At 39.0% G+C, this 23,480-nt stretch overlaps 1 protein-coding gene across 18 annotated transcripts in view; it reads right to left on the reverse strand.

The window, feature by feature from the left end:
* The window catches only part of Pak3 (p21 (RAC1) activated kinase 3), a 271,931-nt gene that overhangs the window by 33,317 nt on the left and 215,134 nt on the right, over positions 1-23,480 (reverse strand). For all 18 annotated transcript variants that reach the window (XM_076562617.1, XM_076562616.1, XM_006970288.4 and 15 more), the window contains 3 exons: positions 17,537-17,668; positions 14,910-15,075; positions 6,069-6,132 (listed from right to left, as the gene is read on the reverse strand). In XM_076562617.1, the coding sequence (XP_076418732.1) occupies positions 6,069-6,132; positions 14,910-15,075; positions 17,537-17,668 (362 nt within the window). The remainder of the gene's footprint in view (positions 1-6,068; positions 6,133-14,909; positions 15,076-17,536; positions 17,669-23,480) is intronic.

Genomic DNA, 23,480 nt, shown 5'->3' on the forward strand with positions numbered 1-23,480 from the left:
AAAACATAGTGAAATTCTGTCAGTTTTAAAGCTTAGGCTCACAGTTATGGCTCCAATGAGGAGACATGAAATTCTGAGTTTGATTTATGGTCGGTGGTGGAATCTGATTCTATGGCCCTATGCCTGAATGTTGGGATGGCAGAATCCCATACTGGAAAAATGTAGTTTTCCAAGTCGATGAGGGTGATTAATGAAGAGGTTTTTCTCAAATTCAGCTCGGAAGAGTGAGTTCTTGTGCTCCCCAAAGCTGATCTTAATGCTCTTTAGAAAAAGTTCTAAACATTTTCGTCAAATGTCCAGAGAAAGGCAGAAGAAAATGGAATTCAGGGGTTGATTGTTTGTAGCACTAAATGATTAGTGACAGGATTTTGAAAGTCATCATAACAATAGGTAAAGCAAAACAATAAAAACCAAGACCTAATGAAAAGAAAATAAAAACCACTGTGTCTTGGAAGTGGATACGAGATTGCTTAGCTCAGGGCAATCATTTATGGAAAAATCAGTTGAAAGCCATTAAAGCAAAAACAAAGTTAATATAAGTAGGTTTTTATCTAGAGAAAGTATTTTGTTCATTCACCAGGAACTTTAACAGTGGGCAATAATCCATTAAAAACAAAAATTGATTAAATTAAAATAAATACAATAAAATAAATTATAAAATTCAAATAAATAAACTTAAACCCTTACATTTATACACTAAAAGCTATTTTTAAAGTATACTTTGCTTTTAGTTTTTTTTAAAAAAGCCTTGCTTGATCATGGTGTCTCCCCTGCCAGGTAAGTATAACTGTCATAAAAGAGCCTCCGTCCAGTGACTGATGGAAGCAGATGCAGAGATCCACAGCCAAGCACCAGGCCGAGCTCCAGGAGTCCAGTCAGGGAGAGAAGAGGGATTCTATGAGCAAGAGCATTAAGATCATGATGGGGAAACCTACAGAGACAACCAAACCAAGCTAATGGGAACTGATGAATTGTGGACCAATAGCTGTGGAGCCTCCATGGGACTGGACTTAGCCCTGTGCATAGGTGAGACAGTTGTTTAGCTTGACCTACTTAAGGGGCCCCCTGACAGTAGGATCAGGATCCATCTCTGGTGCATGACCCAGCTTTTTGGAGCCTAGAGCCTATGGTGGGACACCTTGCACAGCCTTGGACCTGCCTCAACTAAATGTACCAGGCTCTGCTGACTCCCCATGGGAGTCCTTGCCTTGGAGGAGGTGGGAATGGGGGAATGGGTTGGGGAGGAAGGCTCGGGGATGGGAGGAGGGAGGAGAGGGGCACCTGTGCTTGGTATGTAAAATGAACAGAAAATTGCTTAATAATAAAAAAAGAAAAAAAACTTGGTTTTTATATTTTGATTATTTGTGTTGTGTGTGTATGTGAAAATTGTCAGTGTAAGGTGAAGCCAACATGCCTGAACAAGACAGATGTGTAGCACACACCAGAGGAGCAACAGTGCAATGTGACTGGGGAAGACCAAGCTATTATGAATGAAAAGGAGATGAAGATGCATTGAGAAAAGAGCAGAAAAGACATGGATATAAAGGAGAGCTACATGGACAAACAAATATTTACGATGCAAAAGGAGTCCCAGAGAGATGGGACCAGCAGACAGGTAATCTGTGAGCCTTGCTGTTATTCATAACTGTACAGAAAATCTGAGGACCCACTAAATATAAAGTACATGCCAGCATGGCAAGCTTAGCAGTGTGCTGGACACTAACGGAGGTAAAAGGAGAAATACAATAGACTTCCTAATCTCTAAGAACTTATTATGACTGAACTCTCATCTGGCTTCATCATTTTTAAGAATCATGCACTCTCTGGGAATTTAAAACAGATGTTTCTCCTACAGCAAATAGAACTTACACTGTTTATTTTAAACTGTGTATGATGTTTTGATTTTCTTTTGGTCCTCTCCTCTTCTTCATCTTCTTTTGTGATAGGGTCTCATGTAGCCCAGGCTAGTGTCAAGTTTGCTATGTAGCTGAGGATGGCTTTGAACACCTAATCCTCTTGCCTTCATCTCCTGAGTGCTAAGATTAGAGGTGTACCACCATGTCTGGACTTTCCCCATTTAATTTAGAGAATAAATATTTTATAAAGGCATTTATATATAACTTTCCTTTTCTTTACCTTCATAAGTCCAGGTATGATTTAACAGTCACAAGAGGAAATCTCTTTGGTGAGTACTATTAATCTGACTCTATTATCTGAGATATTTGAAAGCATTTCTTAAGCATTTTTGTTTGTTTCAATTCTTTAGATTCAATGCAAATTTCGTTCAGCTGTATCTTAGTGGGAACAAATAATCAAAACAAGCCGGGCGGTGGTGGCTCACGCCTTTAATCCCAGCACTCGGGAGGCAGAGCCAGGCGGATCTCTGTGAGTTCGAGGCCAGCCTGGGCTACCAAGTGAGCTCCAGGAAAGGCGCAAAGCTACGCAGAGAAACCCTGTCTCGAAAAACCAAAAAAAAAAAAAAAAAAAAAAAATAATCAAAACAAAACTGTAATTCCCATTCTCACCTCTCAGAACACAGTTATGCAACAAAGTGCTGTATTGAAACTATAATTTAAAAAGTGTATTCCATTAGAAATACACTGTGAATTGTTAACAAAATCAAAACTGACCAAGTGAGATTGCATAAAACTAAATGCTTCTACACTACAAAAACCCAATAAAAAACTTCAAGTGAAAACTTGAAGACTACACAGAATGTGAAAAAATACATGTGATATATCAATCTTAGAAGGATCTAGAATATATAAGGAGCTATAGAATCTCAATAGCAAAAAAAGAAAGCCCCAAATCCCACTTTCAATAGGAAATCAGTCTAAATAGAAAATTTTCAGAATTGTCACATGGCCAATGGGGCCATTAAAAATGCTGATATCATAAATCATCAGGGAAATTCAAATAAAAGCTACAATGGGATATCATTTCACCAGAAGAAGAATGGCTAATACCAAAAAGAGAAAAGGTAACAAATGCTGGTGAAAATGTGGAGAAAAGGAACTCTGGTACACTTTTAGTGAGAATTTAAACTTGTATACACATTGTACCTTATGATTCTGGAATCTCACTGCTGGGTATATGGTCATAAGAAAGTAAGTCAGATATCTAAAAGACATGAGTACTGCAGTACAGTATACAATAGTCAAGAAGTGGAATCCAACGATGTCTATCAGCTGATGAATTACTAAAGAGTTATCAGTAAATACACTCTGTTGGTTCGTGTTTATGTCGTGTTGACACAGGCTAGAGTCATTTGGGAAGACAGAACATCAATTGAGAGAATGCTTCCACCTGATGAGCTTTTAGGCAAACCTGTGGACATGTTCTTCATTAGTGATTGATGTGTGTGTGGGGGGCTAGCCCATTGTGGGTTCAGCCACCCCTGGCAAGTCAGTCCTGGGTTCTATAAGCAAGCAGGCTGAGCAAGCCAGGCTAAGCAAACTAGCATGCAGCTCCCCTGCATAGCCTCTACCTCAGTTCCTGCCTCCAGATTCTTGCCCTGGGTTTCTGCCCTAACTTCCCTCAGTGATGGAATGTTACCTGGAAGTGTTAAGATGAAATAAACCCTTTCCTTCCTAAGTTGCTTTTGGTCATGGTGTTTTATCCCAGCAATATAAGCCTAAAATATGTACATGATGAAATACTACTTAAGGAACACAAAAGATGACATATTGTCATTTGGGACAATGTGGATACAACTGGAGTTCATTATGTTGCATGAAGTACGCCAAGTACAAAAAAACAAGCACCCATGTAATTGCATCCATATGAAAAAGATAATAAACAAAACTGAGCTGATAGAAGCTGAGAGCCAAATGCTGGATACCTAAGGCTGGGTACAGTAAGGAGAAGAAAGAATGAAGGAAGGCAGGTCAACAGATAAGAAGCCACAGTTAGATAGTAGCAAGAAGTTTTTGCATGTCATTAAAAAGTATAATAGTTACAATGATAATGTAATGTTCATTTTTAAAGCTAAAAGGAAGATTTTTTTAATGTTTTCCCATAAAGAAAAGATATATACATGAGATCATTATATTTACTCTGATTTGAACATCACGCAATATATTTTTAAATTCTATCTTACTATGCATGCTTGCACGTGCCGTGGTGCCTGTGTTGAGATCCAAGGACAAGTTTTTGGAGTCAGTTCTCTCCTTCCACTGTGGATTCCAGCCATCAAGCTCAGACAGTCAGGATTTCATGGCAAGTACTTTTACCTGCTGAGCTGGCTAGCCCACCATATGTACAATTATTATGTCAATTAAAAAAAACAATATTTAAAAACATAAAAAGAATATGATGTGAACTGTACTTTCAATATCTAGAGCTACATTAAAAGCTCCTCAAAACAGAAATCTGTTTCAATAACATATTTCAGTTAGAGCAGTGGTTCTCAACCTTCCTAATGTTGTGACCCTTTCATACAGTTCCTTATGTTGTGGTGACCCAAACTATAAAATTATTTTCATTGTTATTTCATAACTCTAATTTTGTTGCTGTTATGAATCATAATATAAATATCTGATATGCAGGATATCTGACATGTGACCCCTGTAAAAGGGTCATTGGATCGCCAAGGAGTTACGACCCACAGGTTGAGAACTACTGATTTAGGTGAATGCATGAAAGTGTTATCCCAGCAGGCAATCAACAGACCAATTGTCTATGAGATATTTTATAGTTTTTTTTTTTTTGACAAGAAAGACTTAAAATTAAGTGCATATTTTGTTCTTACAGCACATTCCAATTTGGAGTAGCACCATTGCAAGTGTGCAACAACATTGCAAGTGTGCAACAACACTGCAAGTGTGCTACAGCCAAGCTGAGCCACATGTAGCTACCACGAGGAAGAATGAAGATCTGTGGTGCTGTTCCCTCGAACAGTGCGTACCCATCCACTAAAAATAATTTAATTGTGTATGGGTGTGTGCGTGTGTGCACAAGTTCAGGTACCCATGGAGATCAGAAGAGGCATTGGATCCCCTTCAGCTGCAACTACTGCTGGTTGTGAGACACCTAACATGGATGCTGAGAACTGAACTCTGTCCTCTGTGTACACACTCTACCACAGAACCATGTCTGCAGCACTCACCCACCCTTGTTTTCAGCCAAACACATTACAATGAAATCTAAAAGCCAACTTTTCTGTGTTCCCACAGTATATAGTATTGTCTTTTTGCAACTTGGCTTTTTTTTTCTTCTTGGACAGGAAGAAGTTAGTTGATGTTTATATATGGACTTAAGAAAGTACATCTCTCATTAAACATTATTGCATCCCCAGGGCCTCTGATTCAGTTGCACAGTGATATATATATGCATGTATATAATGTGTGTGTATTTATGTATGTGTGTATGTATGAATACATATGTATATATGTATTTCCAGTTGAATTGAAGAACAGATGACTCCTACCTCTATCCCTAGTGAACAATTCAAAATTGGTTCACATTTCTGGCTGATGTTAGGATCATCTAAGGAATTTTTGTAAGATTATCATTCCTGGAGTCTGTTTCAAATATCTGGTGAGGTAGGCCTGGAAATCTGTGTCTTTAACAAGGACAGTAGGGGAAAATGATGAACCTGGTCTCATTTCAGGACTACTGATTTATTTTGTCAGTACTCAGCCAACCCTGCCCTTTAGTAAGGACTTTCTCATACTCATTCTGCTACTGTTGAGTTTGATTAAGAAGCGTTATCTAATCCCCACGTGCATTTGCATGTAAGAAGACAACACAATGAGAGCTTTCACATTAGCTAGATCTTCCTCTAACTCTACTGCTTTTCTAGATAAATCTGTGTGACTGTGCACATGATATAGTTATTAAATTTTCCTGAAAAGCTATCAGTTCAATGATAGTGAAGACTTCAGTAGCATGTGTTCCTATGTTAGTCACCAAGCAACCTACAGCAGGAAAAGCTAATATTGAGAATACAAAATGCAAGTACAATACAGAAAACTGGAGGCATGAATTGGTAAGATTTCTGAGATATTAGTGAATTTTAATGTGCATCGTTGGAGTTCATTTTGGTATTTCAAATAAAAATCACTTACCCTTGACCAATTTTTTCAAATCTTGTATATTTTTTCTTTGGGTCCCCAACACTCACAATGCTTCCTGAGGGGGTGGGAAGGGAAAAAGAAAGATTGAAATTAATTGATTTGCTTTTAACAGTAAAATTGGCGACATCAAAGATATGGAAAATGTGCTTTATTTGTTTGAAAATACACTGAAATATATTAATTAAAGTGGTGATACTAATCCATACTGCTTATATTAAAAACTGCTCATATCTGGGAAACAAAAAAATCATCTGAACACAACCCAGTATTTATAAAATTTTATCATAAAATAAATATCATAGGAGATTAAAATAACTAAAAATCATATCCATGATTTAATAAAACATTTTATTCTGAATTAGAATAAAGACAATGATTCCACTACATTCAGTTCTGTAAGATGAATACCTATATTAAGTAATTACTGTTCCCTAGTTCTATGCTAAGGGGATGGTATATAGGGCTGAGTCTAATGAGTAAGTCTTGTCATAAAGTATTAAGACTAATAATTTCCAAAAAAAAATACATCCCTTAACTTAGCATTCTACTAGTGCTCCAAATATTTGACCAGAATTACTGACGTATGATGTAAACATCACAAAACTCACTCATTTAAATTATACAGTTCAATGTTTTGCACGCATGCGTGCATGCGTGCATGTGTGTGTGTATATGTATGTGTGTGTGTGTGTGTGTGTGTGTGTGTGTGTGTAGTCCATGCATGTGTATGTACTCATTCATGTTTGTCTGTTCATGGACATGTGTGTGCATGTGTGCAGCCCACAGGTTCACATTAGATATCTTCCTTTATGGCCCTCTACCTAATTTTCTTACATAGGGTTTCTCTCTGAACTTAGAGCACACTGATTCGGCAAGACTACCAGGCCACCTCCCACTTTTGCCTCCCTAGCGCTAGGGTTACATGCATGCACCACACACCCATATTTTTAGATGTGTGCTGGGGATCTGAACTCAGGTGCAGCAACCACTTCAATGAGTGAGTCATTACTCTCACCACTCCATGTTTTTCAAAAATATATTTCAGACTTGTACAAACCTCACCATAATATAACTTTTAAATTAATCATTTTTAGGGCTAGAGAGATGGCTCAGTATTTATAGCACTTGTAAGCATAAGGATCAGAGTCATATCCCCAAGAACACACATAAAATGTAAGTTGGACATCAGAGCCCACCTATAGGTAATTCCAGTGCTTAGAAAATAGAGATGGGATCCTGAAGGAAGGGGCTGCCCAGACTACCTGTACAAGGAGCTCTGGGTTTAATTCAGAAACCATGCCTTGGTGACTAAGGTGAAGAGTGACCAAGTAAAAGTCCCAATGTCAACCTAGAGCCTCTACATGCAACTGCACACATGAGTACCTGCACAGACATATGTGTCGTGTGAACACACACATACAGACACAACACATAGACATCAAAGAATAACAGCAATTAAACATTCCCCAAGGAAACATTAGACATACCACCGGTTACTTTTTTGTTGTTTGAAAGCAGAATTAGGGTGTAATGTCAATATTTTAACATAGGCTAACGCATGGAGGTTCATAGCAAAAGAGGGGTACTGCTCAGAAACAAATGTTGGCTTCTCTAAGAGATAGGCATACTTCATATGTCTTTAGTTGTGTGCAAGATTTGAGTGGGATTTTGAAGCTGTTATCTTCTATGGGTTCCTAAGAAAGCTAAATGAGATGTACCTGACAGGATGGCAGTTGATAAGATGGAACTCTAGATGGCAGGGCTGCAGGAAGGTCGAAGATCTTCATTGTAGGAGCAGTCATTCTTACCTATCCCTAAGTACTCTGGAAAAGTTCCTCCTCACTACAGGACCAAGCCCTGATTCCTTAGTTGAACACAGTAGGCCATCCATCATCCAGCCCCATCTGGTTTTTACCTAAGCAGGATGAGTAGCAATTATTCTTCTCTATTCTTTTCTCTTCCCGTTTTATATCTTAGGAATAGTCTCACCATCTGGGAAATAGCTCTTTGCATATGCCTTTCTATTCTCCTTTTAATCTAAGTTATGACTTCCTAATTACCACCTAAACGTAATCTTACAGCATCAACCTTTCCAAAGTCTTCTATGATCACTGTAATGAAACAGACATACTTTTGTTGTTGTTTTTTTCAAGACAGGGTTTCTCTGTGTAGCCTTGGTTATCCTGGAACTCGCTCTGTAGACCAGGCTGGCCTCTAACTTAGAGAGATCCACTTGCCTCTGCCTCCTAAGTGCTGGGATTAAAGGCATGTGCTACCACTGCCCAGCTGACATTTTTATTTGAAGCCAGCAAATCTGTGTTTTCATCCCTTTAATTTTGGGGCCCAGTGCAGTGGTTACCACTGAACAAGTAAGTGAATGAAAATAAGAAAATATATATTCAAACAGAATACAGTATAACACAGACAATACCTTACACTAATTTACATGACTGTGGCCTAGTGGACAACCTAATTAAAACATAATAATCAACAGCAGACATTCAGAAAAAGTCAGCTAAATGTTTCAATTATGGATTATGTGTCAAGTTTGGGATTTACCATTTCTGAGGTTTGTTTGGTGGAACAAAGATAACCTTGAACTTGTGATTCTCTTATGTCCATCTCCTGGGTGCTGGGATGATGGGTGTGTACCACTAGACTCTATTAGTATGTTGTTGGGCCTAGAACCCACAGCTTCAGGAATGCCAGGTAAGCACTCTACCAGGTGAGCCATTCCCCTGACTGCTGGGGTTTGGTCTTTAATCTTCGTCTTTATTGTTTGACAGTTTCATACTGGCTGTGTTTGATCTCTTCCCCCTTCCTCTCTTCTTTCACTTTACTTTGGTAATGGATGCTCCTGTTTCAGTTGGGTTTAGTAAGACAGACACTGTGAGAGTTGTTAAAATTCATTTGCTCAGGCAGTGGTGCCATCAATATGTTCTCTCAGTAGTCTGGTGAGACATCTGAGAACAGTCTTTGAGTCATTTCTTACATTTACTCCTTACATATGTTGTTTACTTAGTGCTGGGTCTGTATCTTTTTCTTCCTTGACTATTTTTTCAATTCACTCCTTCCTTAATTCTGCTGCTACTGTTGGACTCCCTTCATCTTTTCCTCCAACATTCTCCTAACTGGACTTCCTTTTGCCAGGCTCTATCATGGCCATCCAGGCTCTGCACCTCTCTCAGAATGCTTTAAATAAAGACCTCATCAGACGAGTCTTTAGTTTTGATATCAGAGACACCTGACAACTATAGTGAAGGCCTAATATCCTTGGCATGGAATGCAAGGATCGTCATGATCTGTCCATTGCATCCTTTGCAACCACAACCTTATGCTCTGACCACATAAAATAAAGTGTAATTCCTCATCAGCCCCTGCTTTGCAATAACACGTCATTTGCTTCTTCTACATACCAGCTAAAAACCTTTAGTAGTAACTCCTTTAAAAATATTTTCTTGTCAGGCGGCAGTGGCACACACCTTTAATCCCAGCACTCACAAAGCAGAGGCAGGTGGATCTCTGTAAGTTCGAGGCGAGCCTGGTCTACAGAGCGAGATCCAGGACAGCCAAGACTACAGAGAGAAACTCTGTCTTATTTTCACTTCTTATGTGTGAGTGTGTATGAGTGTGTGTGTGTGTGTGTGTGTGTGTGTGTGTGTGTGTGAGAGAGAGAGAGAGAGAGAGAGAGAGAGAGAGAGAGAGAGAGAGAGAGAATGATGCCACATGTGCGAAGAAGGTACCCCAGGAAGCCAGAGGAGGGCACTGGGTCTCCTGCAGCTGGAGTTTCCAGTGCTATAAGTCATTCGGTATGCATGCTGGGAATAAAAGTGTGGACCTCTGGGAGAGTCACATTTTTAAAAACTGATGAGCTTTCTATCTTAAACCTGCTTTTTTAGTCTCATTGTAGGTTTTATGTGTGTACCTTCAAGTCTTTGTGTACATTACTTCCTGACATTTGGGCTAAGATCCCGTGAAGCCTTTGCATGCTATATTCCACCTACAACATACTTTCCGGGTTTTCCCCACCCTTCTTCCAGGAAGCCTCCCATGATCCCTCTGAACAAAGTCAATAACTTCCTTTTTCACTCCCTAGCGCTGTCTTTTGTTGTCCTTGATGGGTCATATATCACGCTGGCATCACTTTTTCAGTTGTTTTAATGATAGGAGCCTAGTCTTATTCACCTGTATATCCCGTGTGTCTCCTTATACAGCACAGGCTATAAAAACTATCAAGTATTCAGTAAATGCTTGTGGAATTAAACACAAGTAAAATCAGGCATTCCCTTTTTAAAAAAAAATGTCCATGGTTCAGGAAAAGTTGAAAAACATATTTTATTTTATTTGAGCTATGTGTCTAGAATGCCACCAACTTCGTGATATGTGAGTTGCTATTTTATTTTTCAAATTGTCTAATGGATGTCCACATCACTAAATCCATCTTTTTCCAAGTCAGTTATTAATGGCTAAGTGCCTGGATCTGTTTTCTTCTTTTGATGAAATTATGATTTTTAAAGCCACTTGAAACTAGAGTCTTATGAAATGGTTTATACTTTTCTAAGAAAGTTGTGCTATGAAGTTGCTGAGCAAACTCTTTTCCATAGGCTGATCACAAAGCAAATAAGCTTTAGCTCAAACCACTTTCTGAATTGCAACCAATTCCAATTGGCAGGGTTCAGTTAATGAGGCTTTATGGTAGTAAATTATTCAACCATTATTTCCATGGAATGTGGTGTTTAAAAAAACCTGGAAATGAACCTTTTCATAAGGATTACTAGGAGACAACCATTTTGATGAGATTTTGCTTCAGAATTGAACTGCTGTCCAATTAAAATGGTGTCCCCACACCCACTACCCTTCACCAGAGAGTGCGTGCTGCCATCTACTGACGGTAGACTAGCATGCATGCAAGAGGCGTTCCTTTATGATTCCAGTCACAAAACAAGCCTTTCAAGTGATTGCTTTCCTTAGGTCCATTACAATTTGCTTTTATAAATCACACCAAAGAAAAGCAAAACTGTGGGGACACAGTTGAGCAAAGAGTAGATTAGTAAATAAAATCTAGTGGAGAAAAAAGTGATAGAAATATCAGAGCCATTCCCTACCTATTAAGAAACAAACCATTCATTTTAAAGTATAACATTAAAAAAACCCACTAAATTCTAGAATTTGAAGATGGGATTCATGTTGTGGCTTCAAAAGAAAAAAGGGCCCGCCAATATATTTTCTGCCATATTAAGCTAAGCTGGATTCTTTTCATTAAGAGGTTATCCCGCGAGCATGAAGGAGGGTTTTATTTGTTGTTTTTGTGTTTTTTTATTCTGGAGAAAGAGCTTCATAATTCTCTAAACTAATTATGATGGTCTCTGATGGTGAGTTAGGAAAAAGAATTTGGAGCATAGAATGCTAAGGAAGGGAGGGCAGTGGTTGCGGGGCTTAGAGGAGGGGCTAAAGAGAAATGTCCTGTACTGCACAATTGTGTTGGCTCTCTGCGCCTTCTGAAAGGGCTCACTAGCGTGCGAGGGTTTCTTTATTTTCCAACAGACCCAGACAGACCACAATGAGCAAGCCAGGCCTAAGCTATCTGTCTGTGTAAAACTGAAAGATGATCTGTCCACTTTAGCTATTAATGATTCCTTGGTCTGGCCTCTACCATCAGTATCTGAATGGAAGATGAATTGCCTGGTAACTCTGTGGTCTGGCTTGCACAATTCCTAGCAATGACATTCTTGAGGTCAAAGATGAGGATGATTAAATAGAAACTGTTGTTTCTTCCTCATTCTTGAAGGGTTCACTCTGGAGTAGGTGGCAGGTCATCCCTATAATTATCTGCATTCTTTCCCCCTTTCTTCTGTCTCTCAGCACAGTCTCCTCTATTCCTTCCTTAAGATTCATTTGCACCGGGTGGTGGCGGCAGCGGCACACGCCTTTAATCCCAGCACTCAGGAGACAGAGCCAGGTGGATCTCTGCGAGTTCGAGGCCAGCTTGGATACAGAGTGAGTTCCAGGAAAGGCGCAAAGCTACACAAAGAAACCCTGTCTCAAAAAAACCAAAAAAAAAAAAAAAAAAAAAAGAGAGAGATTCATTTGCACCTTTGCTTCCAAGAGCCCTAATGACTTCTGTACAGGGACCACACTTAACGAGATTGTCCTAAGTTATAAATATCTTATCCTAGTGGAAGGCCACCCCCATTCTCTAATGATTGCACAATAGTAATCGAACAATAATTTTAAACTAATTATTGGGCTGGATATCTTACCTAACTGAATGTATTTATTTAGTCATCAACATTTCTCTCATTCTCTTGGGAATGTTACTATTACTGGAAGTTCAGAGACAGTATGAGATTTCCCAAGGGATTCAGGGTTTGTGCATATGACCCTGACTCCGTTATGACCATTTCAGTTTGTCCTGTTGTACTATCACATTACAAGTTTGTACTGTTAATAAAACAATGAGCATTTGTTGACTCCCCTAGTATGAGCCAGATACACTTGCTGAGGTTTTCATGGGCATACTGCTGTGAAGCTGGCATTACTATTGTTATCCCAACTTTTTGGATGAAGAAATAGAGGACCAGCAAAATTAAATAACTGGCTGAAATAGAAATAGCTACCATCTGTAGGTCTGTGATTTGAACCAAGGCCTTTCTGACTCCAACACCTGTTCTCTTATAATCCATCATACAGATAAACTTTTAAAATGTACTTATGATTCTTGTGCCCATTTCACAGGTAAAAGACTGAGATCGGGCAGGGTTAAGTGACTTGGTTCTGGTTGCCAATGTGCAAATGCACTGAAGGGGCACAGGGAGGCTGAAGCGGGGGCCAGGATGTCTGCATTTGAGATATCTACTTCTTAAGAAGGCCCTTTCCATTTTCCTGTAAGCTTTCCTTGTCAAGATTTACAAACACAAAGGAAAAGAAGCAGAAACAGGTGACCTGCTTGAGAGAGGGGAAATGATTGTCTCTGGGTTCCCATAAAGCAGTATAAAGTCCAACAGAGAAAAACATCCACTTAATCCCCCCCCTTTTTTTTTTACAGTTTTTCTCATTAACACAGTTAAATCAGCTCTTTCCTCTGCTTGTCCTGTTGTCCCTCAACGCAGAACAAAATAAGTAAGCCAGAAAGGTCCCAGCCTTAGCACGGCCACATTCTGTAAGCAAAGCTCCAGCTCAGAAAGGTGGTACCTAGTTCTCAGCTGACTTTTGAAATGCATAAATCCATGTTCATGACAACGAATGTTCTGAGGCTTGAGGGAGACACCAGAGAACAGCCACTTCTATGAACGCACGATGTCAGATTTTCAAAGTCTAATAAGATCTCTTTCACAGTTCATGCCATAGGTACAAAACAAAGGAAGGGACTGCAGTGATTCTCTGAAGCATGGAACTTCATTTTCCTGGCGGTTCTTTTTCTCTCTCCCTTCTGTTCTATACACGAGTAGTTGAATTATGCAAAACCAAAGTGGCTAATGGCAAAAGTGCAAGCTTTAAAGGCATACAGATGTGAGGTCAGACTCTGGCTCCACCACTCATTATTCTGGTGACTTGGTCACTTAAGCGTTTTAAAGCTTTCATTCAGTATTCTGTAAAATGAAGACATTAAAATCTACCATAAATGGTTGTAGAGAAAATTAACCTCGATAATGTATGGAAAGTGGCCACTCACCAAGTGCTCCTTGCATAAGAATTATTATGGCTCTTATTATAGCAAATAGTGGACACTGGCACTAGAAGCATATTTAATCAAGTATAGCAAAGCCAGTTTGCTAAAGTGTAGCAGTTCCAGTTTTGAGTGCTTACTGATAGCTGCAACTTCAACCTTAGCCTTCTCAAAATCTCTACTTCAGATGACATTAGTGCTGCATATGAAATATTTTAAATGCAATAGATATAAAGTAATAATTCAGTCCAAATGATAACTTGGCTGTGAAGAGGAAGGGAGGGGTGTCATGCACGTCATATAATTCCTACAAGCATTTCTAGCCTGTATCTCCTAGATGATAGTAGTCCTATCTGAATTGGGAGACTAAAAACTATCTTCAGATAGCTCCCAGGTGGCAAAATGGCCCTATCGCCACATCTACAGTGCCTCCCTGTGGCCAAGAAATGAATTTTTTCACTTTGCTCTGTTAGCTGCAAAAGGTATGAAAAGTGATAGCCCCTTTATTCTTATTGTATCATGCTACTAAATCTTAATATACATAGAAAAATGAATAAGGCACTAATAAGAGTAAAACTGGGAGCACTGATTACTAATATATAGCCATTCTGTGTGACTTTAATAAATATGATTCATAGAACCTTGGCATTTTTCAGGGGAGAACCTATCTCATAATCTTGAGTCTTAAGTATATGAGCAAAAGCATGTACACACCAATGACACCTTGGAAGCTATCACTACCATTGGCTGGTCTGGCATCCCTCCCCACAGATAAGGGAATGCTACTTTATCTGTGGCTGTAAGTTTTCATGTACTCTCTTGGACTTCTGGGTTGAGTTTTAAAAAATAAGTTTGCCCTTCAGATGGGGACCTTCTGGTATGATCATAAAATATTTTAATCAGAGTACTTTAATTCCTTTTGGGAATGCAATCTTAAAAGTTACTAGCTTGATACATTCTGTTGAGTTTACATCTTCATTGAGCATTCTAAATGAAAATGATTAGTTTCTCTCAGACTAGGAGTATGGGGGAGAGATTAACCTGACTCATATGTATTTCATGACTTAAGGGATCCTAGAATCTGGCAAGCAGATTCTGACAACTAAAGGATCAATTCTCCTTCTAGTCACTGTACAAGAAGTACTTTGCTAAGGAAAAATACTCACTTAGCTTCTCTAGGATCTCCTCATCTGTCATCTTGGATTTTTTCCTTTGCCGATCTGTATTCCTGTACAAAGTACTGGAATTGGCATTCTCAGCAGAAGGTGGGGTGACTTCTTTATTTGGTGCTGCTGGTGAAGCAATAGATTCAACCACAGAACGAGTGTAGATCTGAAAGACAAACACCCCACCCCCAATTCCACAATTAATACAAGAGATAAGGAAAAGCATGGCCCAAAGGCACTCTCACCTCACTGTTGTTAAAGAATATTAAGAAATGTCACAGGCTCTAAAAGCTCCAAAGTCCCTATCCATGAGCTTGCTAATTCTAATCTCGCTGCCCCTCCCTTAATAATTCTTCCTATTTGCTTCATATGGATTTCTTGCCTTATTTCCACCTCTGCAGTTTTATAAATTTGCAGTTATGTGTTTTTTATTAGCAAATCATTGAATGTGATAATCTTGTATCTTCAAATTGTGACCCCCCAAATTGGGCTCATTTAGTGTTGCTTGTGGATTGTGCAATATACACATATAAAACAATAATTATAGAAGAAAATGTTGTAAATTTAAGAAGGGGGTTCATGGGAAGAGTTGAAGGTGAAAGAGGGAAGTGTGGAAATGATGTAAATATAGTACTTATACATGAAACTCTAAAAAACTCCCCAAATTTTAGATTAAAATAGGCCATTATTGTTAAAAATGATTTATTTTTATTTTTAATTCATGTGTGTATACATATGTACATGTGTTTATGTGTCTGCCATGTGTGTTCGGGTACCCGTGGGGCCAAAAGAGTGAGAAGGATCCCCTAGAGTTGGAGTTACAAGTGGTTATGAGTTGCCCAACCTAGCTGCTGAGAACTCAAGGTCTCTGGGAGACCAGGAAGCAGCTGTGACTGCTGCGTCATTCCTCTAGACTCTAGGCTCATGTCTTAGACTCCAGCTCTGGGAACACAAGAGATACACAACAGGTATTAGATGATTTACAAAATTCTAAAAATTGCAATCGAAATGAAACCTTCATGTGTATGTATATGCATGCATGTTGTGTGTGTTTGTACATGCACACACATGCATGCAAGTACATGTGTAGCATTCGCATGTGAATGCCAGTTGATGTCACTCAATTGCTCTCTGCCTCATTTTTAGAGACAGGGTCTCTCATCCAACCTAAAGATGGCTAGACTGACTCACAAGCAAGTCCCAGGTCCTCTTGTCTCTGTCTTCCCAACAGTGGGATTTCAAGCATATGCTGCTGGATCTGAAGAATGGAACTCATGTCCTTAAGCTTGTGCAACAAGCACTATCAACTCAGACATCTTCCCAGCCACAAAATGGCATCTTGCTTTAATTCTTTGTCTTGCTTTGAACCAGAGTCTTACTATGTAGCACAGTCCGCTCTAGAACTTTGGATCCTATGCCCTCAGCCTCTTAAATAATGGGATTAAAGACATGTGCTACAAAACCTGTTCCAAAAAGCATCTTTTGAGCAATTGGAAAGCAGTCACTGATGTTTTATGGCTTCAGTGGGATTTTTACTAACAATGCTAAATATATAAATGTTTCATTCTATTCAATTTACAAAAGCATATACTTGAGATTTGGGAGGTAGAGCCAGTATTAACATGTTCTGCCCATTTTGTAACCTGATAGATTTATTTATTTATTTATCTGTATGTTCAAACACTCCTTTAAAAAAATCATTGCATGTATTCATTGTCCATGGTACCAAGTCACATAAAGAAGTTTTCAGCATCTGTCCTCCCACATTCACCCTTCCCCTTTGCAAGTCTCTTCCCTCCCATTATTCCAGTTTGTTCCCCCAGATCAGTGGTTCTCACCTTCCTAATGCTGTGACAATTTAATACAGTTCTTCATGTTGTGGTGACCCCAACCATAAGATTATTTTCATTGCTACTTTATAACTGTACTTTCGCTACTGTTAGGAATTGTAATGTCCATTATCTGGTATGCAGGATATCTGACATGCAATTCCCCACCTAAGGGTCACGATCCATGAGTTGAGAACCTACCACTGCCCTAGATAGTTTTACCTATCCTTTCAGGATATATTATGTATGTGTGATGGGTGATGCCATTCTGTATGCTGTGAATATGTGTTACTCTGATTGGTTGACAAATAAAGCTGTTTGGCTAATGGTGAGGCAGGATAAGGTTAGGTGGGACATTCCAACTAGAGAGAGAGGAAGGAGAAGGACAGAGCAGGGAGATACTGCTAGTCGCCACCATGAGAAGCAATATGTAAAAGTACCATAAGCCATAAGCCACGTGGCAAAGTATAGATTTATAGAAATGTGTTAATTTAAGATGTAAGAGCTATCTAGCAAGACGCCTGAGCCATTAGGCCATACAGTTCATAATTAATATAGGCCTCTGTGTGTTCATTTGGGTCTGGGTTGCTGCCCATTTTGTAACCTGATAGGTTTATTTATTTATCTGTATGTTCAAACCCTCCTTTTAAAAAAATGGTCCATGGGGCCATAGGAGCCAGGCAGGATCAGGAAAACCTCAGCTACATATGTGTGTATCTATAATTTTATGAATCTATATAAAATCAGGAAACCATAATAAATGAGAGAAAACACACCATATTTGTCTTTCTGACTTACTGATTTTGTATGCTCTGGTCTTGGTGCAATGACAGGCGGGGGCTCATTGTCATCTTCTTCCTCTTCCTCTTCTTCATCCTCTTCTTCAGATACAGGGGGAGCCAAAGGAGGCTCAGAAGCTGTTTTTGTATTCTTAGAACAGAAAAAGGTTAAAGACAAGGAATTAGTTTTTCATTATTTTCCTTTAGAAACATAAAAACAGAGATGAAATACTTAAACGTGTAGAGGTAGGATGGAACTATACTACCATTTATAGTAGCCAAGACCAGTGCACATCAGAGATGAATTGGGGTCATGGTAGAATGCACTGTGAAGTCTATATTATTAATTTTATTTTTCATGACTCACTTAATATTTTAAAGTTTACTGTTCTTAAAAATCAATGACTGCATTTAAAATCAAATTAACTGACATTAATACTTTGGATATATACTGAGTAGATTAAAAATTTCCCAAATGATAGTTTGCAATGTTTTAAAAAGCTACTTTTTGATAATGTACTTACTGTAACCATGAGGATAGATATAATTCTGCAAACACTAAGAGCAAAAAAGCCAAGAAATGCTTCTTTCTTGTTAAGCCTCCAATAAAGCATCACTCAGTGCCGGGTGGTGGTGGCACACACCTTTAATCCCAGCACTCGGGAGGCAGAGCCAGGTGGATCTCTGTGAGTTCGAGGCCAGCCTGGGGGCTACCAAGTGAGTTCCAGGAAAGGTGCAAAGCTACACAGAGAAACCCTGTCTCGAAAAACCAAAAAAAAAAAAAAAAAAGCATCACTCAGTAATAGACACTAATATCCAGGGAACATGTACTCATACCAATAATTGCTCAATATTAAGCAACAAACAGGATACCTGTGATTTGTAATGATGCACAAAATATGGTAATAACAACTAATAATATCAATCGCCACAGTATGTAGTGTCCAATTTTGATCATTCATGTTAACACTGTGGGAAAATGTTTGCAAACTTGAACTTTGAAGGAATTAAGGCCGTGGTTCTCAAACTGTAGTTACTAGCTCTTCAGCAGCAGTAGCAGCATCAAGAGATTTGCTAAAAATGCAAATTCTCAGAAATTTTCACCCAAATCTATCAATCAGAAACTCAGGCATTTATAAATATGTATTATAACAAGACTTATAGGTAATCCTAACACGGGTTCACATAAACTATGGTATAGGTTTTGTATATGAAAACTATCAGACACATGGCTACTGAATACACAAAAAAATAGCTAGTCTGAATTGATATGTGGGATTCTATATATTTGATATGAAAAATGTAAATTATTTTACTAATGCATCAATAATTTTACATTGATGTGTTAAATGACAGCATTTAAAATTTTTGTGTATGCTGCAGGATGTATGGGTACACGCACATGTGTGCATTCCTGTGTGTGTGTGTGTGTGTGTATGTGTGTGTGTGTATGTGTGTGTGTTTGTGTGTGTGTATGTGTGTATGTGTGTATGTGTATGTGTGTGTGTGTATGTGTGTGTATGTGTGTGTGTGTATGTGTGTGTGTATGTGTGTGTGTGTATGTGTGTGTATGTGTGTGTGTGTATGTGTGTGTATGTGTGTGTGTTTGTGTGTGTGTATGTGTGTGTATGTGTGTGTGTGTGTGTGTGTGTGTGTGTGTGTGTGTGTGTAGGCCAGTGGAGCAAGTCAAGTGTCCTCCTTTTCTCTCTGTTGTGCAGCAATTTCCTTTGAGATGAATCTCCATTTTGGAAAGTTTTGTTAAGACATGAAATATTCTAACGGGAGGTAAAACATTCCTTCCTACTGGAAAACTCAAGCTCAGGAAATATACAAAGGTTTTAGGAAATTCCTGAAGCCAACCAGATACACTGGGCCCCTCCTTCCTCGAGTGTATATAAACAGTAAGGACTGCTGAGAGACACTCAGACAAGTTGTGCTTCCTAGAAGAGGCTCAGACCAGCTGAGCCACCTGAAAGAAGCAGAGACCAGCCAAACTGTCTAGAAACAACAAAACCAACCAAGCTGCCTGAATAGGCTCTCATCAACTGAGCCACATGGAATGGATACTTTACAATCTGTTGAGCTGCCTGCAAGCTGTGCAGTGTGCTCCAGGTTTCCAGCTTTCATGAACTGTCACCCATGTCACGGTGGGCTTGGTGATGCTGTTCTTTTTGCGTCATTTCTGCTTCTGTAAGCAATCCCTCACTTATATCCCCATAAGTAACCCCAATGAAACTCATTGGTTCATCAAGGTAGACTTTGTTGAGCTCCTTCTTTGGTCTCTCATTGCTTCCCTGTCCAGGGCGAACAAAGATTTTTCTTCTCAAAAATAAAGCCACACAACCCACTCTCTACCTTATTGTTGAAGCAGTCTCACAACTGAAGCCAGACAGAGCTCGTTAGCTAGGCTAGAATGAGTGACCAGCAAGACCCCAGAACCTGTCTTCCTCTACGTCTCAGCACTACAGTGCTAAATAGGCATATGTCACTGCTCCTGAAGTTTACATGGGTGCTGGGGGGCAGAACTTGACTCACTGTTTTTAATATTGAGGGTTGTCTGTAATAAACAATTTTGATTGGCAAATTTTGATTGTACAATGGCCCTGGGTTGTAGAAGGACACCCTCATACAAACATATAAGTTATTTAGAACATATCCTCCTTTTCCCCCTGAGGCCCTTCCTCCTCCTTTGCTCTCATAGACAGTTACATTTCCTGTTCATAGTAATTCCTGCTTTTCGTATCATCAGCATACATTCTTTCTACATTTTAAGTTGATCATTTTGCCTCCACAGTAACGAGGAACATGGTTGGAATTATCCCCTTTGGTAACAACATTAGAAATACAGTCCATTATAGACAGAGTCTCATTTTATAGATAGCATACCTCTTGTAAAGAATGTGCTTCCTTCCCACTTGGTTTTGCACATTAACGAGAAGGTCAGAGGACATTTCTATCACCTTTAATCTATGTGTGCTTTGTCTATCTGAGGCGACACTATTCCTGTTTCATTCATTTTCTCTCATTTGTCTTTTTGAAAAGTTTTATTTATTCTCTGAAAATTTCACATAATATGTATTTACCATATTTTCCCTTCCTCCAATTTCTCCCAACTCCTCCCCTAGGCTCTTACCTATCCAACTTCATGTTTTTGTCTCTTTTAAAGGAAGAAAAAAACAACACAAAACATGGATTCTAATTTGTGTTGCAACACTGTGTATAGGGCCTACACTGGAGTGTGGTTGATACAACCTGTGTGTTTTTTCCATTGAAGGAAAGAAATTTTCCCTTCTGTGCTAGGAATGAGACTGTGCCTACTTCTGCTCCTCTATGCTGTTATTTATCTGTCTTGAATAAAATGTATAATTAAATTAATTTATCCATTTATTTTTCTATTTTAAAATGTGGTTACTAAAATACTTCAATTATACACATTTAGATTGTATTTCTGTTGAACAATGCCATTGTGGATGGGTATTTTTAAATTTTCATTTTGCTTTCTCTTTTTTTTCTGTTTATGTCACTGATTTTGATGGCCAAGTGTTCCTAAGGTGAATTTTCATTTCTTGAAGTCAGAACTCCTGAGGCATTTCACAAGTATCCTATTAACAAAAAATATTACACTAAAGGACTTAAGTCTGTTTTGGAAATTCCACATGGAACCTTTTTAATCTTGTTAATATCTACAGTGGAGAATAAGGTGTAATCATGTATTGGATATGAGCCAGCAAGAATTGCCTATTTTAAGGAAAACACTGCAGAACTTTTTCATAAGTATTTGAAAGAACTCTTGACTGCCCTCATCTATATGCTGTGTGTTTTAAAGACTGAAATATACTCTTATTTGATTTTTATGTATATATATATATATATTTATTCCTTTAAATTTTAAATTTAATTTTATGAAAATTAGCTTACAAAGAAACAGGCTTTCCCATGGTGTTTTCGTACGCCCTTCCCTTTGGTTGATTCTCGTCTCATCCCTGCCCTTCATCACCCTTCCAACTCCGCTATTGCCTCCTCTCATTTTCATGTCATCTGTGTTCCATTTCTCTCTCCAGCTTCCTTCCTTAACGCCTCATTTTCTGTTTTATGGGTCCCTTTCAAGTTTCTTGGCCTCAGTCCATAATTACCTCCATCTAAATATGCATATTGAATAATTAGAGGCTGGGATTCACATGAGAGAGAGAACATGTGGTTTTGTCTTTCTGAGCCTGGGTTACACTTAACATAACACTTTCCATTTCCATTGTCCTGCAAATTTCATACTTTCATTTTCTTTGCAGCTTAATAAAATTCCATTGAAATACCAACTTTTTGGGGAATGATTGCTACAGAGAGAAACTGCTGTTGGATTATTGATATTTGCTTTGATATTATGCTATAGAAAATTTTCCTCTGTTTTATGCCTGCTTATCAGTAATGAAGCAAATCTTGGAGTTGGATAGATCATTCAGTTGGTAAAGCACTCACCATATAAGCACAGGGACCTTATTTTGACCCCCCAGCACTCACATCAAAGGCTGGGCATGATGGCATACACTTGTAATCCCAGCTCTGGGGAGGCAGAGGCTTGTGGATCTCTGCAGCTCACTAGCTACCCAGCCTAGCCTAATCTGCAAGTCCTAGGTCCCAATAAGAGAGAGAGACCTTGTCTCAAAAAGCAAGGTGTACAGGTAATAAGGAACACATCTAAGGCTATATCATGGCCTCTGCATTCACATGCGCGCTCACACACATGCACCAGTATGCCCATACACAATAGAAAATTACTCAGCTATTTAAAAAAATGAAAATATGAAATTCACAGGTAAATGGAAGGAACTAGAAAAAAATAATCCTGAGTGAGGTAACTCACTCAGGAAGACAAATATGGTATATATTTGGCTATATGTGGATGTTAGCTGTTAAATCATTGATAAACAAGCCACAATCTGTAAAACCACATAGTTTAAGTAGAGAGTGACTTGGGAAGAGGGAAGGATCTTCCTGTGAAAAGCAAATAGAACATATAGTTATGGATGGATGGATGGATGGATGGATGAATGGATGGATGGATGGTGTGTGTGTGTGTGTGTGTGTGTGTGTGTGTGTGTGTGTGTGTGTGTGTGTCTAAAATGGGAGGAGAAGGTTGAGGGGATAGAGAGAGAATATGAAGAGGGACAGATGAAACTACTGGTCATTTGAGGGGTCGGATGGAAACTTAATAGTAGAAGCTTCCTAAAATATATTCATATATAAAGGGGATCTAAATGGAATTACCAAATAAAGGAGGAGACAGAACACCTACTGGACATCACTTGATAACCAAATGAAACCTCAAGTTCTGGTAATAGTTTACAACTAATTGAGTTGTTGGCCCCAAATAACCCCAAGCAATTGCCAAGGCTGTTGCTTGCTCTCCACAAACTAATGGTAAGGCCCCATTGCTGAAGATAACACCTATACAACTCACTGAACATGGAAAAGCCATTGTGATGCCTACCCAGAACCTTCACCCCTGCTGACTAGTGTTCATGGTACTAGAGAGTACTCTGTGCACAGTAAAGGAGATAGGTAAACACCAGCCCAGCTACAAACTCTTCACTCTACAATCGTGACCTGCTTGCAAGATGTGCTGGTACAATAGTGGCCCAAAGGTCATGGGAATAATCAACCATCATCTGACTGGGTTCATTACCCACTCCGTGAAATAGAATCCATTCCTGACGCTGCTTGGGTGGCCAAGAACATGTGGCTGAATAGGCCAAAGACCTACATGAGAAACAAATACTACTGTTTTGCTAAAGGTGTGTAGCAATAAAATGACTCCTCAGGGCATTCTGCAATACTCATAGATCAGTGCCTTGTACAGCCATCATCAGAGGAGATAGCGCCTGAGGCAGATGGGAACAAATACAGAGGCCCACAGCTGGACAATGTGCAGAGAGTGAGAGGCCTTGGAACATTCTGTCCTAAATGAG

This window comes from Peromyscus maniculatus, chromosome X (assembly GCF_049852395.1).
Source record: "Peromyscus maniculatus bairdii isolate BWxNUB_F1_BW_parent chromosome X, HU_Pman_BW_mat_3.1, whole genome shotgun sequence".
Classification (NCBI taxonomy): domain Eukaryota; kingdom Metazoa; phylum Chordata; class Mammalia; order Rodentia; family Cricetidae; genus Peromyscus; species Peromyscus maniculatus.